This window comes from Nyctibius grandis, chromosome 2 (genome assembly GCF_013368605.1).
Source record: "Nyctibius grandis isolate bNycGra1 chromosome 2, bNycGra1.pri, whole genome shotgun sequence".
NCBI classification, from domain to species: domain Eukaryota; kingdom Metazoa; phylum Chordata; class Aves; order Nyctibiiformes; family Nyctibiidae; genus Nyctibius; species Nyctibius grandis.
This window is the reverse complement of record NC_090659.1, coordinates 104,742,367-104,766,884: the sequence shown is the minus strand read 5'-3', so window position 1 is coordinate 104,766,884 and position 24,518 is coordinate 104,742,367. Positions and strand designations below refer to the sequence as shown.

At 40.3% G+C, this 24,518-nt stretch overlaps 1 protein-coding gene across 2 annotated transcripts in view; it reads right to left on the bottom strand.

Moving 5' to 3' along the window:
* The window catches only part of ATP8A2 (ATPase phospholipid transporting 8A2), a 316,393-nt gene that overhangs the window by 238,254 nt on the left and 53,621 nt on the right, over window positions 1–24,518 (bottom strand). For both annotated transcript variants that reach the window (XM_068422488.1, XM_068422495.1), the window contains exons 22-23: window positions 21,782–21,920; window positions 12,233–12,297 (exon numbers count right to left, since the gene is read on the bottom strand). In XM_068422488.1, the coding sequence (XP_068278589.1) occupies window positions 12,233–12,297; window positions 21,782–21,920 (204 nt within the window). The remainder of the gene's footprint in view (window positions 1–12,232; window positions 12,298–21,781; window positions 21,921–24,518) is intronic.

Below are 24,518 nucleotides of genomic sequence, written 5' to 3'. Positions count from 1 at the left end.
ACAACATTACTATACGATAAGTATTTTTGCTTTAAAAGTTTGACTGGGTTTAAAATGTTAAGATTTAATCCTGCTCCCATAAGATTAACAGGGTCAAATAAACAGAATATCTTTCATTGCTTATTTAAGCAAATGAAGAATGCATGACAGTTGCCTTGACATATAGAAACACTGCTTTTGCAAGAATACACTTCTATCAAATCAAAGGCAAACTGCAAAGTTTAAATTCTGCAACAGCCCCCGTATATGCACAAATCTGAGATTTATGGAGGGGGTGGGAAGGGAAGGAAGTGAAAAGGCTGGGAAACTACCAATGCAGGGAACAAACTGACTGTTCTCCACAGCCAGTTTTGCCACACAGATAATCTGTCACAAGATGTTTATAATGCTGCATTTAGAAAAACACCAGCAAAAAAATTCATGATATAGAAATAAAAAAATTGAAGCCCTCCCAGAATAAGCACATCTCACAGTCGAACAAGAGACACTCAACAGAAGGCTTTCCCACAGCCTGAGGGAACATGCTCCAGTGACTAAGCTGAGTTTATTTTCTGATATACATCTCACCTAAGTGAGGTATACCATGAAATACAACCAGCCTACCAAGAAACATGCTCATAGAACTTGTTGCCATTGTTCAACTCAAACTCACTATTCTACGTTTATCATAGTGGGGTGGGAGGGAGAACACAGTAGTGTAAGTGAATAGCTCAGTTTTCCACGGATTTTGATTCTCTTCCTAAATTAGCCTGTTTCTGGGTAGAAGGAAAAAGGACTACCCAAAAGGAGCACAAGACTCAAGTTTGCAAGAACTAAAGAAATTACACCAATTCTAAGCTTATGAGGCAATTTCTCTAAAAGTCTTTCCACCACCACGGTCCTGGTGTCCATCAGGGCTGTCAAAAGCTTCACAAGTGCCCTCTTACCTTGCCTGGCTTGAAAAACCAGAGTACATGACAAGCATGCATACCATGCAACCCAGCACAATGGAAGCTTCAAGAGGACATCTGAATCACCTCAGCTCTGATTAACACTCATTCCCAAAGGTCTCCAAAAAAGCATTAAGTTCTGACATTTCAGAACTGTGATTTTAGCTCTGCTTAGAACACTGGTTATGATAGTTTTAGGATTTGGGAATTACGTGAAAATGCAAGATATTCAAATCAGTTTTGTCTTGAAACTATGGAGAGGAGATCACACTCACTACCTAGCTTTCAAGCAGCTCATCTTCTCTAACAAATCACTTTCTAAATATGAAACAGAGCAAAACTGACCCTCTAGCATCACCAACTCAGTTAAGTGACAGCAGTTACATACATGAAAACACACCTTGCCACATTTTTCAGTAAAAAATAACCATATATCATTGTGGCAAGGGCATGTAAAAACCCTAGAAGTTTCTAAAAGATTTCTCTGATCAGGTCTACTCTATGCAGAAGGCTAAAAGGCAGAAGGAACACATATGTAGGCAGATATTAACTTCATATAGCTGGAGAAGTGCTTAATTCTAGTTTTGGACAGACTGATCAGCCCAGAAAATTTCAGTGGGACTTTTTCTAGTTTCAGCCAAACTTAAAAACATTTTTTTCCTTTATTCTCATGTGAAGGAAGTTTATTTCCTTTATGTGATTGATGAGTAGGTTTGGAGCAATCAAGCTTCAGCTACAAGAATTATTCACTAATTCTTAAGAAAAAGGAAATCGTCTTCACAAAAGGGTTTAACAAAGTAGTAAATCAGTATTATGGGAACCTCAAACCTAAGACCACAGATACCGATCTCTCTCTTTGCTTTCTGAAGATGCAATAAAAGCATACCCTAATTCTTACCCTGAAACAGTAGTTCTCCACTATCTTCATTAAGTTAAGAGTGCAGGTGAATAAATCCTATTGCTTTAGGCTGGCCCCACACCAAGAAAGGAAGACTGCTTATGCTTAAAAAACCCACACAAACTTGCATGAACAAGGACTCCTCCTCCCCTTCAATGAAAGCAGAGGATCAGATATGAAAGTAAGTATCTTGAGATAAGAAAAAGAAGTATTTAGTTCTTACTCTTCAATACAAAAGACAAATCTGAATTGTTTCTACATATGTGTAATTAGTCATGCCACTCAAGAGGATCAGTATCCATAACTCATTTACCTACAGATCAGACACCTGCTTAGTCTTATTCCACTAAATCATCATGCTTTAACATATGCAAACACTGCTTTTCATGGGTAGCTTCTCATTTAACAAAATCCTGCTTTCACTTCATTATGCACCCTTACATTTTCATGGTCTCTTGTGCTTATCAGAAAGAAGTGTATCAGTCTGCTGCAGAGAATCCCATCTTCAAAGCAAACAGATACTTACCTTCACTGTCCAGCTGAAGCCTTTATTATATTGTTACTTACGCAATAGAAAACAGATCTGCATAACACTTGGGGATCATCTACTGAGATAAGCCGTCCCATAGGTGAAGATCATTAGCAGTTTTAAGAGAAATAGTGTTTGTTCCCAGTCATTTTCCTCTAACATATGAGAAGTCTTAAAAGCAAGACAGCAAATTTTAGATGAAATTCAGGGAACACACACTCTTCCTTTCCATTTTTATGTAATACAATCTGTTCTGTCCTATAGCTCGGACAAGGCATCAGCAGGATGAGCCCCCAGCTGCTAAAATACCTGCAGCCTACAGCTGCAAGATCTTTTCTGGGTCTTGTCAAATGTGATCACTATTAGAACTTAAGAAATGAAAGGAAAAGTAATTTATGAAAGTGTGGGTTGTTTTGGTTTTTTTTTTTAATAGCCCTCCCCAGCCCCTCCAGTTTCTAGCTACAGAAGGAAGAGTTACTTAGAAACTGGGTCTTCAGGCCCCTAAAGGTCCTCACATTCCTTCAGGTTCAACTGCCCCCACTTCATCCAAACCAGCTACCACAGAGCCAGAAAACACTAACAGAAAAAACAGCGCCACAGATAAGGGAAAACGGTCATTAACGAATGCTGAAAAGGGAAAGCAGGATGAAAAAAATACCAGCCCAACTCATTCACCACTCACAGCTCAAACTTATTAGTATTACTTCCTGAAAAAATGGTAATCTAATACTTAAGTTACACAGTCCTGTGTGTACTTAAACCTACACATCCAGGTAACACCTATGTTTTTTCATTTGCAATTCTATACAGTATGCTCAAATCAAAGTGGCTTTTCACATGAAGAGCTGTATATTTTCCACATCCATACAACTAACTTTCTATGTAGATTATCAAATACTTGAAGTTATAAAAGAGCCTATTTGTTCCTGAAAAAACAAACACGAAAAAACACTAAATCCCTTCTACTTAGTATTTTTGAAGATTTATCTGATTACTAGTCACTGCTCCTTGTTTAACTACTTAGTAGCTTGATATCTGTTTCTAGATTAAGAAAAACAGAAATTTGAGCAATAAAAAGAATTTGGTACAATAGAAAAATGTATTCTTTCCCTGATTTTCCTAATTAGCTTCCTTTGCGAATTCCCAGTACTACACAGAAGAGTTGACAATTCCAGGCTCACTGGTAATTGAAGTAACTTATCAACCAGAAGACACCGGAGGAGTATCCCAGATGCCTCTCTGAAGGAGAGCTGATGGTTGGCTAAAGCTGGGTTTGTCCACATTGACCAGTTTTCCAGAATACTAACTTTGTCCGAAAGCATTTGGGCAGATGATGGCACGGGAGGAAAAAAAAAATCCCAGTTTCCTCTCTTGTGCAACACACCTGATGTAATCTTGAAAGCATCTACAAGGCATTAGCAGTACAGGACTTGTTCTCATCTTCCCAGCAGTTATCTGTACACCTTACTGTCTTTCAGTAGGACTGAAGTACACATGATACCAGTGCTTTGGATCTCCCAGTAGTAGGTAACTTTGGTTTTAGTCTGAAAAGCTGACAGTAACTTTACCCCCATTCTATGTGAGTAATCAGTATGACATCACTGACAAGGTGCAGGCATCCTTTCTTCCAAGAGCAGGAGCATCAGGGTCCAAAAAGCAACACCTCCAAAGTTTCTCAGAGCTTCACAGGCACTGTCTGCTGTAGTTGTGCTCAAGAATTTCAAATACATATTTATACAAAACAACTCCCATACTGTGCATGCTAAAGAAATTCCTGTAGCGAAGCTAATACCTTTCTATGGAAGCCATAACGCTACACAAATCTTCCTGTCCTGGTAAATATAGTACAGAACACACTATTGGAATGATATTCTTTGCTTGAAGACAGACACACTGATAGACAATTTATTTTTAAAGGCCTACTCCTCAGGTTTTCCTTCTTTCCAGACAGTCTGAGTTTTCCCAATGGTTATTAGAAAAAGTTCTAGGCAGCAACCCAACAACACCTGCTTATTTCTAGCATATGGGTAAATTCAATGACCTGATCAGAGCTCTGCTTCTTAAGAACTCCAGAGCAGTTTAGATGCACAATTCCCATATAATCACAGATCTATAGATCCATCAGTATTTAAACACAATGAATAATGGTGCCTGTTAAAGATCTCCTTAACAGATTTTTTTTTTTTAAACTCTGTCAGACATGTGAGAAGGAAATGTACCCATAAGAATGAAGGTTATGAAAGTCATTGGATAAATCCAATTATCTTCTCATGCTTAAGAGATTTTCCTTACAGGTTATAGAACCTTCATAGTAATGCTGCTACCCTACAAAACAGCAAATATAAGATGACAAAATAACCAAGTTTTCCTGGTCCTCACTCTTCACCACTAGAATACAAAACATAACTGCATGTAAAGCTTCCCTGCAGATATTAAGACCCAGTTTCGGAAGTCAAGACACTGACTGCAGACAACAAATTACACTGTGAAGCTTTGTTTTTTTTAAGAATACTACACAATATCATGGTAGCAAAACAGGTTTATCCATGGTCACATTCGATAGCTCATCCAAACAGTGAAGCATGCAAAAGATAGAGCTGAGCAAGCAGAGAAGTGAGGGAGGCCAGCTTCTGCTTCTATGCTTATACTTTTAGTGAGATTATCATCAATAGACACCGGCATTGAGGGTTCTTATACTGGACTATCAGTTTGTTGTTACTTACACATCTATGTATAACACAGGATGATGATTGTCAGTCCAGGCACATAAGTTCTGCAGGACACATTCACTGTGTAGCTCCATTTATATCAACAGAATTACTTTACAGCAAAATACTATCCACAGGTTCAGAATTGGGTCCCTCCAATTCTGCACTTCCACTCCTGTTAAATACAAATCAATGCGATAACCAACCGATACAGTTCCCAGCCCTCCTTTCTGCACCATCAAAGGCAGGAGGGGAACACACCCCAACACTCCTCGGCTGTAATACCCACTACTCTCATCTCAGGCTTTCCAGGGCCTCTCTGGGTCATCCGATTTCCCCTCTTCAGGTTTCCCTCTCACTGCTCTCACAACTCAACTTCTACGAGATGTCAATGAAAGAAATTTGTCCAGGGTAAGAGCTGCACAATAAGACTTCATGGTGTTTCCAAATTAACAGAAACTGAATCCAAGAACTACGCTCAAAGTAAATCTCGTGCTCAAAATATTTTCACTCGAAAAAGCTTTGTTAGGAAAAGGAAAGAAAAACCAAGTGAGCATATGTATGCATGCAGTTAAGTCTATAAGGGATAAACATTTGCAGATTATTATACTAAGTTTCTAGAATTCATCTGAATCAAGTTAGGGATTAGTCTTTTCTATTCCGAGTAGTTCCCTGAAGAGAACAGAAATGATTGATTTTTCCCTCAAGTGCATGATTAAAAAAAATTTAGCTCTCAAAAACAAGCCAAGACAGTTGTTCTATCACATCTCACCTGCTGCTGCATGCCAAGGAGCAGAAGGGGGGGGGGGGGGGGAAAAAAGTCACACAGGGACTGCACAAAGCAGAAAGCGTATCAATATTTAAAGGCTCTAAGCTCAACTTGGATCTTATAAAAATTCATTTTTAGCATTAACAGATTTCAGAGGCAGAATGTATTAAACACAAAGCTACAGAATTTCAGTGTGAGAATCTTCTATTGATAGATTTTAGGCTAAGTTGAACAGAAGTCATAACTTCTGTTACAGGTGCAACATACAAAATAAGTATGACTATGGAAGTCCAACACTGAAGAATTGGCATTAAGTAGCCTTAGAACTAAAAGAACCAGTGGCAATTATTAATAAAACACATATGAGCTTTATATTTAGACTTATGCAAAATTTAGTTCTACATAAAAAATGGTGATAAGAGTACTTGAGAAAAAAAAAAACAACACAGAATTACTTTGGTTTGAAAACAAGACTGATGTAATACAAAGCATTTTTGATGTACCAGTTCAGAAGCTCCAAGCTCCACAAGTTTGTGCTCCTGTTTTGGAAAAACATATGTTATCTGAGCTAAAGTATCACAGTCATCTTCAATATTAGATAAGTCTTCATGATGTACCATGTAATCACCCATTTTCTTCACTTAAAAGACCAGCAACTATATATCAATGAGGTTTTTTTTCCTCATCTGACATGCCATGGTTCTCCATTTCTCTTTTTTTTTTTTTAAGTCCGAAAGCTTCTATTAGTTTTTATGTTTACTGAAAATCTTCTAATACTGTTGTCTTAGCTTACAGCTAGATTCTATAACCAAAGTCTTGCACACATGAAATTACTGGAACATCTACTAGATGAGGGGACAGCAAAGAAAAAATAGAACATGTGACACTCATTTTCCACAAAGCCCTTTTTAATGTACAGGCTTTGTGGAATTTAGAGCTTGAATAAACTAAGAATAGATATTATTTTACCGACTGCTTTGCTAAAACCTATCCACTTATAAGTGGCTTGTTAAGGACACCGAATTACTCAACAGGAATTAACCACAGTTATGTTTTACAGGCTATTTCAAGTGTAAATCCTGCACTTAACACTGAAATGCTCTAAGAACACTGATGCATGGTATGTCTGAAGTAAATTCTCAACTTTGCACAAGGGATGTTGTTTAACAGCTATCACTTTTCAAATTCAAATCTCTCCAACAGCAGCCATGATCCCTTCCTTAGAACCTCTGCCAGAGACAGGTATAGCCAAGATGAAGTTTGTCATCTCGAACTTTGACTTATCCAAAGCTACAGGACCAGAAGAGAGAGGTCCTCAGCTTTTTATACTTGCAAGATTTATGTGATGTCATTTCAAAGGAGTAAAGCTACATAAATGAAAAGCATGAAAAATAAAGACACCAGTCTCATGTTTTTTAGAACTGTTACAGTATTAGCTCACATTTTTGTCTCGTGAAAGGGAAACCAGAAGGAATCAGCTAAACTTAGAAGGTGTAGAAGATATATTGCTATGCACAGGTGGAACCCCTCTATCGTTTCTTCCCACTCCCCATTCTCCCATCACTACCGTATCATGTGTACTAAGCACCACATAACACTGATTCACTGAGGTAAGTATTTAGCATTGAGTTTTGCAAAGTATCTTCAGCTATATGCAAGAGGGAGTTGTTAAGTGTACTGTGATTCTACTGATCACAGTTGAGTCCAAAGTCAAGATGTAAAGCATTCAACACTACAATTCCAACTTTAAAAAAAAAAAATCAGAAGTGGCTACTGTACTCTCTGTATTCCACAGAACTCCTCATTCAGCTACGTAACTGGAGGCAGCAGGTGGGAAAAGATGATGATAGTTTCCTTTTTTATTTAGGGATTTTAAAGTATGCCTGAGAGAAAGTTGATTGCATATTCTTTTCTATGTTGGCAGAGATCAGGCAAAAAGAGGGGAGGGAGGGGTTTCATTCTATGTCAATCCATGTTTGATCAGGGCTTCTTCTCATACTCGTGTGTCCTTAGACTGAGCCATGTGGCAAGATGCATACAAAATGGCTCATATTACTGATGGTGTCATCCTTGACCTCTCATGCTTTATGAGTATGGCTAATTTCTTACGTGAGAAACAGATCCATCTTAATGGCTAGTATTCTGCAGTCAGAAAGTCTCCCATCCCCTCACACTCTTTAAAGACAAATACAGAGTCCTCAAGGATCTTAAAAGAGGCTCCACACCCCTATCTGTCCAACCAAAGTGCTTTCTGGCATTCAGACAGTAGGAGACTCCAGTAATATTTTTATGTTTTACATGTGACCAATGACCCCCTCTACCCTCATGGGGTCTATCTGTCAATAAACCTTTGATTGGTGTTCATAGTGGAGACTGTTGATTAGATAAATCTGCCAGTACTTCACAGTAAGAGGACAGATTGTCAATAAAAAGTTGTAACAGTAGTTTTTATAATTTCTCCTTACCTTAATCCATATCATGAAGACTAATACAACATCAAATCTTCCTAGACAGTTCAGTCTGTTCAGCTTCTCAGCTTATTACCATGTGTTTGGTTTTTCAATCTGTATCTATTTTCTCATTTGTAGTACAGCTGTTTAAGAACTCTAGTTTCTCCAGAAGTTAAAAGTTAAGATCCAGAAATTAACTTTTATTTTTTGGGTATCACTGAAAAAATACATACTTCTGTATTCAGTTTTCCAGACTTCCAGATTCTGCTACTAAAGTGGTTAACAGAATACCTCAAAACAGGAGTACCGCATTTACTTATAAGAAAGCTTAAAAATTATGAAAATAATTGCTTGCCCTACTATTCCTCACTTGATTCTAGTCTCCATCTCCTGAACAGCAGAGATGGCTGTTCATTCCTGTCCCCCCACTGCCTCAGAAGACTTCAGTCTGAAACTGGACAATGGATTCAAGATTCAGCAAGTGGATGGGTATACTGTCACCTTTTCCCTTTTATGGGGAAAGGAGTATTTAGCCTCTTTTAACTTATTTAACAAGTTTCTTTCCACAGGGGTCCTGTCCATCACTCCAAATGAAGTTTTGGTACTCTACAGTACTTGCAAAGCTGGCATGTGGGTAAGTGAGAAGAGATGCTTTGGCCAGTGACACTTTCTCCCAGTTCATTTCCCACATTACATTACCTTTCCTTCATAACTCTTAGCTAAAGTTTGGGAAAAAGCTGAATATATAAAAAACCTCAAAGTGCATATGCTAAGTATAGAAAGGAATTAAAGTAAGCCTTCAGGTATTTTAAAATAGGAGATTCCCTCTATATTTTGTTGGAATACACTAGTTCCTATCTTTCTGGATTTTCTGTACCCTATATTCCTTAGCTCTTACTTCTTTCTCCAGTTTAATTTTCTCTCTAGTAGCCATTTTTGCTTCTGTAGATCTGTGCTAAGATTAAAATAAGGACAGGTTTCATTTTGTTACAATTAGTTTGGCATTTAGTGTATATACTTAGGCAGTGGTTGTCAACTGAAGCTGTCAAATAGGCAGCTGACCCTCTGGAAGGGAGGTCAAGTCAGCGTAAGGAGACTGTCAGCATGCCTTCCCCAAAACCCACATACCCAGCCCATCCACTGCAAGCAGATCAAGCTAAAGAGATACGGTCTCACAACAAGTTCTTGCTAAAGCAGGACTTTTAAAACATCACACAGGATCTACTGAATCAAAACCAGCTGTTATTGGCCTCCACTTTCTCATGTTTCAAGAGAAGAATCAGAGACTTGTCTAAAAAGCAGAAGGATCTAACAGGACTTCAGGAATGTCAAGTGCATAGATAAAGTTAGCTAAAACCCCTACTTGCCTAAAGCAATGAAAAACATACCAAGTTTTAAAAACAAAACACAGAAGCCTTTTTGGAGTCTAAAAATCCTACAGCAATACACATAAGTGTATTCCTTTGTGCAGCTACATGATATGCCTTTCAGTGAGTGTATGTCAGTTCTGTAAACAAAACAGGACTACAGTCACACCAATTAACCAGAGCTGGTTCTACACATAGGCCAGGGCCAAGCTGTTGCTGCTGCTGAAGACAGGAAGGGAGGAAAAAAGAAAAAAAAAACACAAACCAAGATCTAGGCACATGTTTCTCACTTATTGCTTAAGTCCTGTCTTTCATCCCAGAAAAGGCAAGTTCATTTTTGCCTCTTACTGAGAGTCCTTGAATCATTCTACCTACACTGCTGTTTGACATTTAAAAGAAAAACCCTATGACTGAAGCACTCACCATTAAGGCATAGGTAGTAAGCCATTTGGTTATTCATCCTGCTCTCATGGTCCTTTCAGCCAATTAACTGTAGTCACAATTTAAAGGCAGGTGCTGAAGCTGTTAGGTACTACTCAGCATCTTCTATATTATATTCACTACAAACAGAGGTACCCAGAAATCTCTCTCTCACTATATCACTCTATTCAAAACCAGAAGTAGTAAAAAAGTCAAGTTAACATGGCTTGAGGACTATCTTGTCCAACTTCTGGATGCTTCAAATACCAAGCAACGTTAGCTCCATTTTCTTCCTCTGATCTAGCAAGGACTTCTTCTGTCCCACCTTCAGTCTGCACCCCTTGCTTTAGCCACAGAGAATCTTTAAGTCTTTTATTATTTCTGAACAGGCATCACAAAAGGCACGTTGTTTGTTTCTGCAAATTTAGGGGAACTACTTTTTATTCAGATTGAAATAAGAGCCTTACTTCCAGGGTCAAAAAATTTCAGAGCTTCAGAATGGGTAAGAAATCTTTTAAAATTTAACAAGGCACAACCATATTCCTTCTTCAAGGTTTGAGTTCACAATGCATTCAGAAAAGAACAACCCACAAAGTTTCCTTATTCCTATAATTCTAACCAACTAATCTTCCTGCTTCAGGAAACAAAGACCACCAACTGCTTATTTTCTGCTGAGATTCTGCATCTTTCTTCAGCTTAAAAGGTCCAGTCAGCCAGGGGTGGCAGAAAGCTCATCAGACACACTGTATTTTGATCCCACAAAAAAGAAACAGTTCCCTTAAAGAGGGACCATGCGAAGTGGAAAAATGGGAGAAGATGGTCTAAGCAGATGGGAGTCTTCACTAAGGCATTTAGATATTTGCTTGAAACAATTTATATACTCCAATCTACACACACTTAATGCAGTTATCCCTGCAGTTCTTATCCCACTAGAATTATCTGAACAAGTCTAAGTATGTAGAAACACAGAAAACTTTACTTCTGCAAGAGAACTAACATGGTCTTTGTTGCTAGAACTCAGCAGTGAGACAGCTCCCATCAGGGTGGGTTATGCTGCATGGAAACTAGCAATCCAGCCTCTGGAGGCAGATTTTTCTCCTCTTGGATTCACTGGTATCTCCTGAGACCTGGTGAGCTAGAACACTAGGCCCTGAGATGCCACAACTGCGTACAAAGAACTTGAGTCTGAGCTGAAAACCCTATCAAGGCTGCTGTTAACTTAATGACATAGAAGCAACCGGAAAATAATGCTTATCAGGTGATTACTTTGCCACAATAGTATTCCCCTCTTCCACCAGACTTCCAGATATCCAGTAACTCCTTCGATACGCAAAGATACAGGCTTTGCATCTCCCATCCAGTCAAGCAGGATGAACTATCAACTCTAAACACAAGTATCAGATGCTGTCTATTACTGACAGCATCTATCCCATTTTCATCTGTCCTACAAATACCTCTAATAGCAACCAGATATTCAAGTGATATCAAACACTGGTATCTATGCTGAAACAGGCAAACTGGAAAAAAGATCTTTTGGGAAGATTCATGTACAAGTGTATGATTTTTCCAGTTAGTTTTTGCACATACCCGAGGAGCATGGCAACCATTTGCAGGCAATTTTCAATCCAATTTTTAGGTCTCAAAAACTGTACGTGGGCAAGCTTACAATGTAGTTTGCTCATGCATAGGTTTGGTTACAGCTGTTCCATGCAATGCTGAAGATAGCTTATTATGTCGAAGTGAGTCTTTTAGCTTGTTGGGGTTTTTTTTGTTGTTGTTTTTTGTTGTTTTTGGTTTTGTGGGTTTGGTTTTTTTTTTTCTTTCTTCAAAGATGTTACTCCTATATCTATACCTTAAAGCCTAACTATATTCCTGACGATATATTCCTGACAACATACTGCAGGTTTCACCAGTTTGCAGCAGAATCAAACCCACGGACCTAATCAGTTTCTTGTTCTGAGAAAGTTAGTTTGATCTGTACAGTTTGTGACTGGAGACCTCAGGGGTACATTCTGCACAACCCGTCCCTGTTTTAGCATGAATCGTTTATCTTGCTACCCCAAAGGCAAGTGAGAGAAATAAAATGAGACAGCTCAACAACTTTCCCTTTTGTTAGCAATACCTCCTTCAATCAAGAATTATACCAAAATTTGCTTACTTACATCTAGTGAATCCTCATTGACCAGGATGAGAGACATACTCTGTGAAATGAGTCTGCAAGAATACCCTGCAAGAGAGAAAAAACACAAGGACTTAACTTTCTGGAAGAATACGTAAGGTTTAGCTAAACCTTCAAAGGAACATCTACAGCTCAGATGACAGTTTACTTTTTGAGCCATTACTCCTATCAGGCAGGCTACTGGAAGCACTGGTGTATAGAACACACTCCAACTTGACAATTTTTCTTGCATTTTATCTGCATTTCCAAATACATCACTTGAGATGTTTTAACCAAAGAAAACACTGTATTAACTAGATGCAGTAAATACAGGCTATATCCCCTACAGCAAAATTAAATATTTCTATACCTAAATTTTTCTCTTTTTTTAACAGGAACAGATCTGAATGCACAGTTGCAGCTATGCCACATGACTGGAAGCACACACACATTGAATCAGTTGGTGCTACCCAGCCCCCTTAGCCCACACTTGGGTTACATGAGCATTTTTTACTCTTGAGAGTTTAGTGTGGAAGGTCCTAAGCTTCAACCAAAACTACAAATCAATGACACACACAGAGCCCCTACCAACTCCTAGAGGCATCAGGTAATTGTACTAGATTATTCTTAGCATGACTGGTGCATGAAAGAACAAGAGCAAGTTGCCATAGTCTGGAGCAGCACTCGAAGGCAGTTCTGTACATTTGGCAGGACACCAAAATTCAAAGCAAAAATTCTCAAGACAAAAACAAAGCCTCTCATTTTTGTTATAGTAAAAGCCAGTGACTGCAGTACTACTCAATGCCACTGAAGTGGAAGTTTCTCTGCCACACGATTGTCACTGACATGAGAAAAAGTTATACCCAGAATATATATACTTGGCATTTACAGAATAAAGTTTAATTTCAGCTCATATTAATGGTAAGAAACAAATGCAAACTTGCATCAGACTGACCCCATTGCATTATCCTAAAAGCTCAGGCAAGTTCTCTTGGGATTGGCACAGTCATGTAGCTTCATAAAACAGCAGAGAACTCATTTATTGGAAGCACATGCCTTTTACTGCTGATCTAAGTCACACAGCAAAAGGAAATACAAAAGAATTATTTTGTATTTCTACTGTGCTTTTGTATAGAAATGAATCACAGCAAGTTTAAGAAATTGCTGTCACAAAATGAGGTCTCAGGAAGTCTTTACTTTTCTTAAATGTAGACTGGAGGCTACTGCAGTATAAGAGTAACGTCCCAGTGATGAACCACCGCAACGCTGACAGGTTCAAAAGCAGAACAGCACAGTCAACGTAAAAAGATTAATTCTCTCTCCATACCTCACAATAGCAAGAGAACAACTGAGGCGTGAACTTATTTTCTGTAGGATTCTTGGTTCCTTTAGGAAGGTCATACTGGCTCATCAATTGCAATGCAAATCACTTCCTCAGGCTACAGAATTTTTATAATTGGGCTAGTTTTATAGGTATAATCCAGGGTTAACATGCCTGCATGAACGACATCTGTCAAGAAAGCAAATCCCTTGTCTTTGCAGAAGGCATGTTTATATCCCATAGCCTGGCACTTTCAGGCAGCAGGTTTGATTACCTTCAGAAGTTTTGTTTCTCTTCCATTTTCACAGCTGTGTGGAGTATGAATATCAGGTGCAACCTTCCAGATACATTTTAATCTTATTTGTGTTAACGGGTTAAGGTTTACTTTCTGCTTTAGAGAACAATACAGAATGACCTAGAACACACACACCTGTCGGGAACAGGATGAAATATATTCTAACAAAGTGCAACCTACAACACAAAAGCTTTGAAGATATCCTGTCATTCTGTCTGGGAATAAGTCATAGGTGGTAGTACAGAACTGAGTAATGAAGCTTCAACAGGTGTAGACAAAACACTGATTCAGGAAAAAAGTCAGTTTGCCATTTTTAAAAGTTAGTCCTAGACTGAAGAACCACTTCCTTAATTTTACTGAAAAGAAAAAGAGAATATTACAAACTTCAGCACTTCCCTCCATGTCAGGGTTATTCTTTCCCCAGAGAATGGCAACAGCCTTGTGCAGTAGGCTGTTACAAATTCGGTATAACTAATTCAAAAGGAATTTCTAGTAGCATTTGATTGGAAACAGCAGCTGCAATAGCAAGCTGTAATTTCTAAATCACTGCTCACTGTTTCACTTTACCTCTTAAAACGAGCAAGATGCCACTTGACAAGTGGGAGCTGGGGAAAAAAAAACTGTGGAAAACAGAGCTGCTCTGCTGTGCATCTTGGAACTCATGGAGTCAGAAGAACTAATCCTGCAATTAAGGTCATTTTGCATCTTGTCATCACATTAAACACGAAGGACATCAAGACTGGAATAGGAAGATATAAGCCAAGCCTAACAAGAGCTTACAGCAGATCTATACTTTATGTACAATTTCAGGACTATGAAGAAGTTAAAATCTAGCACCAGTATAAAGCAAAGTAACTGACAACTATAAGACTAAAATATGGCTACAAATGTCACTTGTAAAGTTTTATAATAGTTCTAAAATAGTTATTACTGGCAGTAATAACATCATAAGCAGAAATACACTAAGACCGGGACATATTTTTGTCAATGCTTCTGAGTAGATTAAGATCAACTGCTGGTTCAAAGCCAGGTATAAAATGTCAATCCACACCTGTAAGTTGACATCTAGCTCTAATTTAAAAGTCTGACTAAAAGTACACGAAGCAGATGAATAAGGTACTTCTGGGACTTATTTCCCTTCAAGTGCCCTGGAAGAAAGATTGCTTGAACCAGAGTTCAAGCTCATAGCTCACAGGCATAGTGGTACCACAGGCATACAGAATCCAGCATCTGAGGCAAGAATGATTATCCTCTGTGTTCAGAGGACACATATGCCCTGCTCAGACTTCACATGGGGATACAGACAAACACATGGGCATTGCTTCCATTCCCTCAACTGAAAAATCATTACTCACCATAACAGAAGTATTCTCACCTCTAAATTGGTGAGATATGGATTTGATGGACAGACTGTTAGATGGATAAGGCATTGGCTAGATGGCCATGTCCGAAGAGTTACAGTCAATGGCTCAATGTACAAGTGGAAACCATTAATGAGTAGCAACCCTCAGGAGTCAGTCCTGGAACCAATACCATTTAGTATCTTTATCGAAGACAGACAGTGAGATTGCATGCACTCTCAGCAAGTTTGCAGACAACAGCAAGCTGAATGGTGCAGTTGATATGCTAGAGGGAAGGGATGCCATCCAGAGGGACCTTGACAGGCTTGAGGAGTAGGCCCATGAGAACCTCATGAAGTTCAACAAGGCCAAGTACAAGGTCCTGCACTTGTGTCACAGCAATCCCAAATGTCAGCCAGTACAGATCAGGGGATGAATGGTTTGAGAGCAGCCATACCAAGAAGTATCTGGGGATACTGGTGGATGAAGAATTGGACATGAGACTCCACCTGGAGTACTGCATCCAGCTCTGGGGCCCCCAGCACAAGACAGATATGGCTCTGTTACAGCAGGTCCAGAGGAGGGCCACAAAAGCAATCAGAGGGCTGGAACTTCTCTCCTATGAATAAAGGTTGAGAGAATCGGGGTTGTTCAGCCTGGAGAAGAGAATGCTCTGGGGAGACCTTTCAATATGAAATGTTAGAGTTTGATAGTGGGGGAAGTAAGGAGGAGCAAGAGCAGAACTTCTGCCTTAGATTTCCACCGGACAGACTTTAGCCTGTTTAAGAGGTTGGTGCACAGAGTCCCTTGGGAGTTGGTCCTGAATGGCAAAGGAGTCCAGGAAGGCTGGATGTGCTTTAAAAAGGAACTGATAAATATTCAGGAGCAGGCTGTCCCAGTCTGTAGGAAGGCAAGCCGTCAGGGAAAAAGACCGGCCTGGTTAAACAGAGAACTTAGGCTACAACCTAAGTGAAAAAAGAGAGCCTATTTGCTCTGGAACAAGGGTCGGGTAACTTGGGAGGTCTATAGGGATGTTGCCAGGTCAAATAGAGAGAAGATTAGAAGGGCCAAAGCTCAATTAGAGCTTAATTTGGCTGTGACGGTCACAGACAACAAAAAAAGTTTCTTCAAATACATTAACATCAAAAGGAGGGTCAAGGAGAGCCTCCACCACTTGCTGAATGAGGAGGGTAGTGTAGTGTCAGGGGATGAGGAAAAGGCAGAGGTGCTCAATGCCTTCTTTGCCTCGGTCTTTAATGTCAAGACTGGTTGTCCTCAGGAGACTCGGCCCCCAGAGCCTGAAGTTAGGGACGGGGGGCTGTGTGAACACCCCATAATCCAGGAGGAGACAGTTAGTGACCTGCTGTGCCAATTGGACACCCACAAAGCTATGGGCCCGGATGGGATTCACCCCAGAGTAATGAAGGAACTGGCAAATGAACTTGCCAAACCACTCTCTATTATCTACCAGCAGTCCTGGTTAACTGGAGAAGTTCCAGCTGACTAGAAATTAGCAAATGTAACGCCCATCTACAAGAAGGGTCGGAAAGATGATCCAGGGAACTATAGGCCTGTCAGCCTGACCTTGGTGACAGGCAAGGGGATGGAACAGATCATCCTGAGTGCCATTACACGGCACATGCAGGACAATCAGGGCATCGGGGCCAGCCAACATGGATTCATGAAAGGCAGGTCCTGCTCGACCAACCTGGTCTCCTTCTATGACCAAGTGACCCGCTTAGTAGATGAGGGCAGGGCTGTGGATGTAGTCTATCTACACTTCAGTAAGGCATTCGACACTGTCTCCCACAGCATCCCTCCTAGACAAACTCGCTGCCCGGGGCTTGGATGGGTGGACTCTTCCATGGGTTAAAAACTGGCTGGACGGCCGAGCCCAGAGAGTGGTGGTGAATGGGGCAAAGTCCAACTGGCGGCCGGTCACTAGCGGTGTTCCCCAGGGCTCAGTTCTGGGGCCGGTGCTGTTCAATAGCTTTATAGATGATCTAGACGTAGGGATTGAGTGCACCCTCAGCAAATTTGCAGATGACACCAAGCCGGGTGGCAGTGTCGATCTGCTGGAGGGTAGGAAGGCCCTACAGAGGGATCTGGACAGGTTAGATAGATGGGCCGAGACCAATGGCATGAGGTTCAACAAGAACAAGTGCCGGGTCTTACACTTCAGCCACAACAACCCCATGCAGCGCTACAGGCTGGGGGAAGAGTGGTTAGAAAGCAGCCCGGCAGAAAGAGACCTGGGGGTGCTGATCGACAGCCGGCTAAACATGAGCCAGCAGTGTGCCCAGGTGGCCAAGAAGGCCAATGGCATCCTGGCCTCTATTAGGAATAGTGTAGCCAGCCGGTCTAGGGAAGTGATCGTCCCTCTGTACTCGGCACTGGTGAGGCCGCACCTTGAGTACTGTGTCCAGTTCTGGGCCCCGCACTTCAAGAAAGATGTTGAGGTGTTGGAGCGAGTCCAGAGGAGGGCGACCAAGCTGGTGAAGGGTCTGGAGGGTCTGACCTACGAGGAACGGCTGAGGGAGCTGGGGTTGTTTAGCCTGGAGAAGAGGAGGCTCCGAGGTGACCTTATTGCAGTCTACAACTACCTGAAGGAAGGTTGTAGTGGAGTGGGAGTTGGCCTCTTCTCCCAGGCAACTAGTGATAGGACAAGAGGACACAGCCTCAAGCTTCGCCAGGGGAGGTTCAGGTTGGACATTAGGAAGAATTTCTTCTCAGAAAGGGTTATTAGACATTGGAATGGGCTGCCCAGGGAGGTGGTGGAGTCACCATCTCTGGATGTGTTTAAGAAAAGACTGGACATGGCACTTAGTGCCATGGTCTAGTTGACATGGTGGTGTCAGGGCAACGGTTGGACTCGATGATCCCTGAGGTCTCTTCCAACCTGGCTGATTCTGTGATTCTGTAACATATAAAGGGGGCTTATAAGAAAGACTGAGAAAGACTTTTTACTGAGGCCTGTAGCAGCAGGTAAAGGGGCAATGCTTTTAAGAAAGAAAAAGTGTAGTTTTAGACTGGACATAAGGAAGAAATTTTTTATGACGGGGTGGTGAGACTAACAGGTTGCCCAGAGAACCTGGGGATGCCCCATCATGGTAAGTGTTCAAGGTCAGGCTGGATGGGGCTCTGAGCAACCCAATCTAATGAAAGATGTCCCTGCCCATAAAACAGGAGGATTGGACTAGATCTTCAAAGGCCCCTTCCAACCCAAACCCTTCTATGACTGTAAGGTAGTGCTTGCAGCTATGAATTCATACTCTAGGCAAGATCACTTAGCTCAACTGTAGGGCTTGACTCCTTGTTCAAGGGAGGGATGCAGTTCAGCAAACACTACATTCCCATTCCCAGAAAGCAATCTGTCACTATGGAAGTTATCAGCTGGGAATACATCAGTTCTGATTTTGTAGGAGCCTGCTGAGCACCAGGATGATGGTAAATAGAAATCTGCCATGGTTTTTTTTTTGCCTCATTGAAAGGCAGAGAAGATCCAGAGTCTGCAGATAAAGAGAAGGATGAAGTTACAAGCACACTGTTAAGCCTTCTAGAGTTGTTTGCAGACACTGGCTAAGGACAGTTTCAGCTGATAAAAACCCGCAGACCATGTCATGCTCAAAGACGTTTCTGAACCCATAACTCCTATTTTCTATAGGTAGGGAGTTCAAGTGGTTGATCAGCATTAAATCTTATCAGGAACACATTTCTCACCCAGCACATGGCTGAGTGGAAGGCATACAACCACCCCACAGTAAGGTCAATCATTACTCTTCAGAGAAGTCAAGAATGCAATTAAGAGACAGAGACACACACAAATGCTGAAGGCCAAAGAATCAAGAGGAAGCTGGAAGAACAAAGTACTCCAGCCCCTTGGGGCAGCTGCCAAGAGCTCAAATATTCCTCAATACATATGCATGTCCACACAGCAAGCAACAGTCCATAAGCATAACTGCCACACACAATGAGAAAGTGAAAATACTTTTTACTCCCCAGATAGCCTATTTACAGCTGAAGCATAAAATGTACATGTGGACTGGGTTTTAAATTGAATGTTTATTACAGTTTTAATGGGTTACATACAAGAACTGGAAGGATGCCACATGTTTGTACTTTCAAGCCAACTTGAACATGAAGCCAATTAAATTCCAGAGTTTTACTACCAAACTGTACACTAAACAACGTGATAATTTAGAAGTTGTAAGGGAAATACGTATTCTTTTCAAGTTGCTATCATAAAGAAAACGAGCTTTAGAGACAAGCTGGAAGTTAGTCTCTTTCGCAGCAAGCAATTGCTGTAAAGCTCATTTAATTGTGTTCAGGCTAGCTGCTGTCAGTTCATGTATCAACTCATTTCAGGTATTTATGCCAAAATCTATAGCTACAGGGTTTTTTTGATTTGTCAGAAGATGATGATTCCCTCCTCTCAAGTTGACTGCTGCTTTTAAAGAAAAAAAAAACTGCAGATAGTGATTCAAATCAGATAACTAGCATTTAAATCAATTGTCTACTTAAGCCATCCACGTTATTTCTACTACAACTGTATCAGTTCAGCAAGTTACTTCCTCTCTTGGTACCAACTTCGACATATAAAGATATCAAAACTGAATCAAGTTTCATGTAAGTAAACAAAAATTCTAGTCAGTCCAGCAGACTACATTCTGAAATTCCACTAAACCAACCAAAGCAGAAAAAAATAAGTAACAGACAAAAAATAGCAAAGGCCCGAAGTTTTGCTAAAGATGATGTAAGTCCAGTTATAGAGCATCACAGTTCTGCCAGGAGGAGCCTGAAATACACCCAGACTCATCTACATGCAGTTCTATACATAAAAAGCTTCACTGGTCACATTCTTCATATAGTTAGAGAATCTTGAAACCAACATGAGCTTGAGAAGGCTAGAAATAGCTCCTTCAACAGTAGGCAACCTATGCTGTTAAGGATCCCCTTAACCTACACCTGTAGATCTAAACAGACTAATCTGCAAATCTGAATGCAATTGTGGATAGCACTTTACATGGGCACACCAGAGACAGTGGGGATATGCAGTGTTCTAGACTTAAATAACAAGGTGAAAGTGTCACTCAGTTCTGTGAAATGTCAGATCACCACTGTGACTCTGCCTCTTTCCACCTCTGGACAGATTTACCAGTTACAGGGGGGAAAAAAAATAATCAAAAATAATACAAGAGCATCATGGCACTATAGTGCCAAGAATGCTATATTTGGGAGATACGTGATATCATGGCGGGGTGGGTGTGCTTACTTCAAGATCTATTTTTTTACTAAGTCTTTACTACTCAGTTAAGACCTGGATAGCCCCTCTCCTAGAAGGCTACTAGTATTGTGTGAAAGGCTATGGCACAATGGCAGCATACGCGTAGCTCACAAATCAGCATTTCAAGCACAGCAGCATTCTGTGACAGCACAAGGTATTGCTACCCAGGTTGCCCACCTTGCAAGCATCCAGAGTGAGAAGGCGGCTGAAGGATTTGAGCACTTACTAGACCTACTCATGTGGCATATCCAATGCAAGACTAGCACAACAGCAGAAGTGCTACAGAGCACAACATTTAGTTGCTATAGGATTGAAATTACAATGCACCTCCAGTTCAGCCCAGCCTTACAGTAAAAATCTTTGTATTTGACAAATCAGAGCTGGGTATATAGACTAATTTTACCAGATACATTGATAACCTGAAAGGAAACCTAATGTTTAAGGGCTGCTTCTAGTAACAAACCTGAACTTACAACGCTAAAACCTCTCTCCAGTTTTATGCTGCAAAAACAAGTAGACAGATAAACATCTATGTCTGAAGTAGGTTACCATTCTATTACATCAGTACCCAAGCACACCTGTCTGATAAACACTTTAATTTGTTCTTTTTGTTCACATCATTGCTAGATTTTTCTTTTTGCATTACAGAGTATAGCTTGTAAGTTAAGATGTATCAACAAGTTTGATACAGATATCCATACTGTGCCTTGATGAAACAACCCATATTAAATTCTATCCATACACTCAACAGCAGCAACACACTTCTAACAACCATGACGTACTTGACTAACAGATGTGCCATAAGGTGACAGCAGGAACAGTTATTCAAGCATCCACCTACTTTCACAGACAAGGTTTGCAAGAAGTTGTAAGCTACACGCTTTGTGTTACCAGATTTCCCATCATATCCCAAACTCCACTAAAGTCTAGAAAAGGCAGTCAGTAAGAATAGAAAAAAAGCTGTAAAACAGTTTGATGTAATGCACAGTTATAACTAACATCACAGTCTGGTTGAGCTCTCCAGTTACCATCAGAATACAGTTACCTACATTCACTCCACACAAGAACTGCGCTTAACCAAGAGCAGAAGTGTCCCTTTCGCCTTAAAAAAAGGCTGAATATAGCCTGACACTCAGAGCAAAGACTTCACTCCAAAACCCACCCTTCTCCAAAGTGAAGGCTATCACATGCCTCTCTGCTACCAAGGAACGATTCTATAAAAAGCAGGTCTGATTCTAACACCCCACACAGCAGATCTAGTATATAACCTGCCACATATCAGACAAATTCAGAGTAACCAGAAAGATGGATACCTATATTGAGAGCTGTTTCCTGTTTGTCCCCTGTCAGAATCCATATCTTAATTTCTGCCTTCATTAATGTAGCTATTGTTTCTGGAACACCTGCTTGCAAGCGGTCTTCAATGGCTGTAGCTCCAAGAAGCAGTAAATCCTGGAAAAAAGAAATTTGAGGGATTGTTGTCTTAAGATAAACCTCTGTTTGGAACACGCTCAAAAAAGAATTAAAGACATCATGTCGTGCCTCATTGCTAATATAACATTCTGACAAGCAATATACACTACAGTAGTTTCTGGTGTGGCTATTCTACTTCCTCTGCCTACAATTCATGTATCAAGAGGTACAGAAAGGAACCGAGTGTTTCTGATCAGAAAGATGGCAATGTTTCAAGAACAATTAATTGAAGTTATGCAACTCCAAAGCTAGCCTATGGATGAACATATATACTGGAGCATTCACTAATCACCATAGCAACATGATGAGCAGTCACAGTTTATATAATTCTTAAGCACAAAACAAAAGTCACCTGGCATCACATCATTTAAACCAATTTCCCTCCCATAAAATGAACATACAGACTGGATACAATCGCTCAAAGTAAAATTATTGCAACTATTTATGGATATAATCACTACGTTTATGTAATACAAGTGGTATGAACATTAATCAATCTGAGTACCTCCAGTCTACCTACAGATGTCTGCCAGAAAAACATGTCTCATACAACAAACTTAATACTACAGTGTTAGCCATTTTCTTATGCAATTCTAAAGCAATTGCTTGAAGAGATTTGGCCATGTTACAGGAAAAAAAAAAGTCAGGCAGACAAAAGAAATAAGAAATAAACCTTGTCAAAAGGCACAATCTACTCAGCAGATTTTAACTTTATAAGCATTTTAATGATCCCTTAGACATGTAAAGATGTTCAATTTAAAAGAAATTGATACAAATTTAGTTGTAGTGTATCATTTCAGGAATTGCACAGAGTTACAGCTTCTGTTCTTTGTAGGGACTATAATTATTCAAAACCAGTGAAAACAGATGAAGTGAACAGAATTAGTTAGGAGAGCTGATGTTCAGCCTGGAGAAGACAAGGCTTCAGGGGGACCTTATTGTGGCCTTTCTGTATATAAAGGGGGCTTATAAGACAGATGGAGAAGGACTGTTTACCAAGGTCTGCAGTGGCAGGACAAGGGGTGATGGTTTTAAACTGAATGAGGGTAGACTTAGATTGGACATAAAGAATTTTTTTTTTTTTTTTTTTTTTTTTTTTTTTTTTACAATGAGGGCAGTGAGACACTGGCACAAGTTGCCCAGAGAAGTTGTGGATGCCCCATCACTGGAAGTGTTCAAGGTCAGGCTGGATGGAGCTTTGAGCAACCTGATCTAGTGAAGGATGTCCCTGCCCATGGCAGGGCTGTAGAACTAGATGATCTTTAAAAGGTCCCTTCCAACACAAACCATTCTATGATTCTATGAAGAATATGTTAGAGCAGCTCCTGCTTCTATGCATCTGTGCATGCATAAAGAACAGAAGGGGAAGTTGTTACTCATACAGGTGTGTAGGCTGAGCATTAGTTACAGGTTTGACAGAGCTTAAGTTTTGTTGTGAGACATTCAGCTGGTAAAGGTAGTAGAATCAACTCACATAAGTCATTTGCCCTATAGCCTTCTGATGAAACAGTAGCCCTATTGATGCTAACAACATTTGGAGGTTACAAATGCAGTCCAAGTGTGCAATTGTAGATTGCCTTTTATTCCCCAAATCACTTGTTAAGCAGTTAAACATGACAGCACAGGGATCAGCATGGCTGAGCTACCCAAGCAGGGGAGTTACTATTCTGCCTGCCAAAGCCCTCTCAGCCAGTGTACAGGTGGGGAAAGAGGCCAGTTTACGTTTGTCTCCACATGTGCACCTGTACCATGACCCAGTGATCTCAACACTCAGACTGACAAAGTAGCCCTCCCACCCCCATTTGAGCCCTTCGATGAAAAATCGGCCTGTTAAAATACATTTATTTTATGTTACAGCCATAAGCCAGTTTATTAGTTTATTATCTAGAAAGAAGTGCCTACAGACCAGAGAATTTAACCTGGGAAATACCAGCTCTAAGGAAAAAAAAAAAAAATTAAGTTTCAAGTGCAATTCCCTGCTCCTTGGTATGACCAGCAAGTAAACATTAACAGGAAAGGAATACAGTGGATATCTCCCACCAATATGGTGGTAAGTCCAAAACTCCAATTCCACAACCCACTCACAGGTCCCCTTCCTTCAAGATACTAAATTGCAAAAAGAGGCAGAAGGTAGATGGACAAATATCTAAGGTTTGAGACCGCATTTTAAAGTAAGACAATCAAGCCATGTTCATTTTTCACCTCAGTGAAAACAGAAGCATATGAGACCAAAGTGGAGGAAGCAGAAAGCTGAAAGGAGCTATGCAAACCTACAGAATCAAGGATTAGATTAACCACACTGCTACTGACCAACCAACACAAAAGACTACTTCAGGCATTAGTTTGAAAAGGAAGACCCAATCTTCAGCTGTTACTTAGAGTTAGTTTTTCTGTTACCCTATGAAACTTAGCTCCCATCCTAGTCTTAACCTCCTTTCCTCCTCTGCGCCAACCAACTTAAATAACCAACATTGCTCCAGAACTTAAATTGAGTGAATTTTAAAAGAAATTTAAGTTCAAAGAGTGTTTTAAAGAAACCACTAAATAAAATGAGAGTGAAATAACTGCAGTGATGGG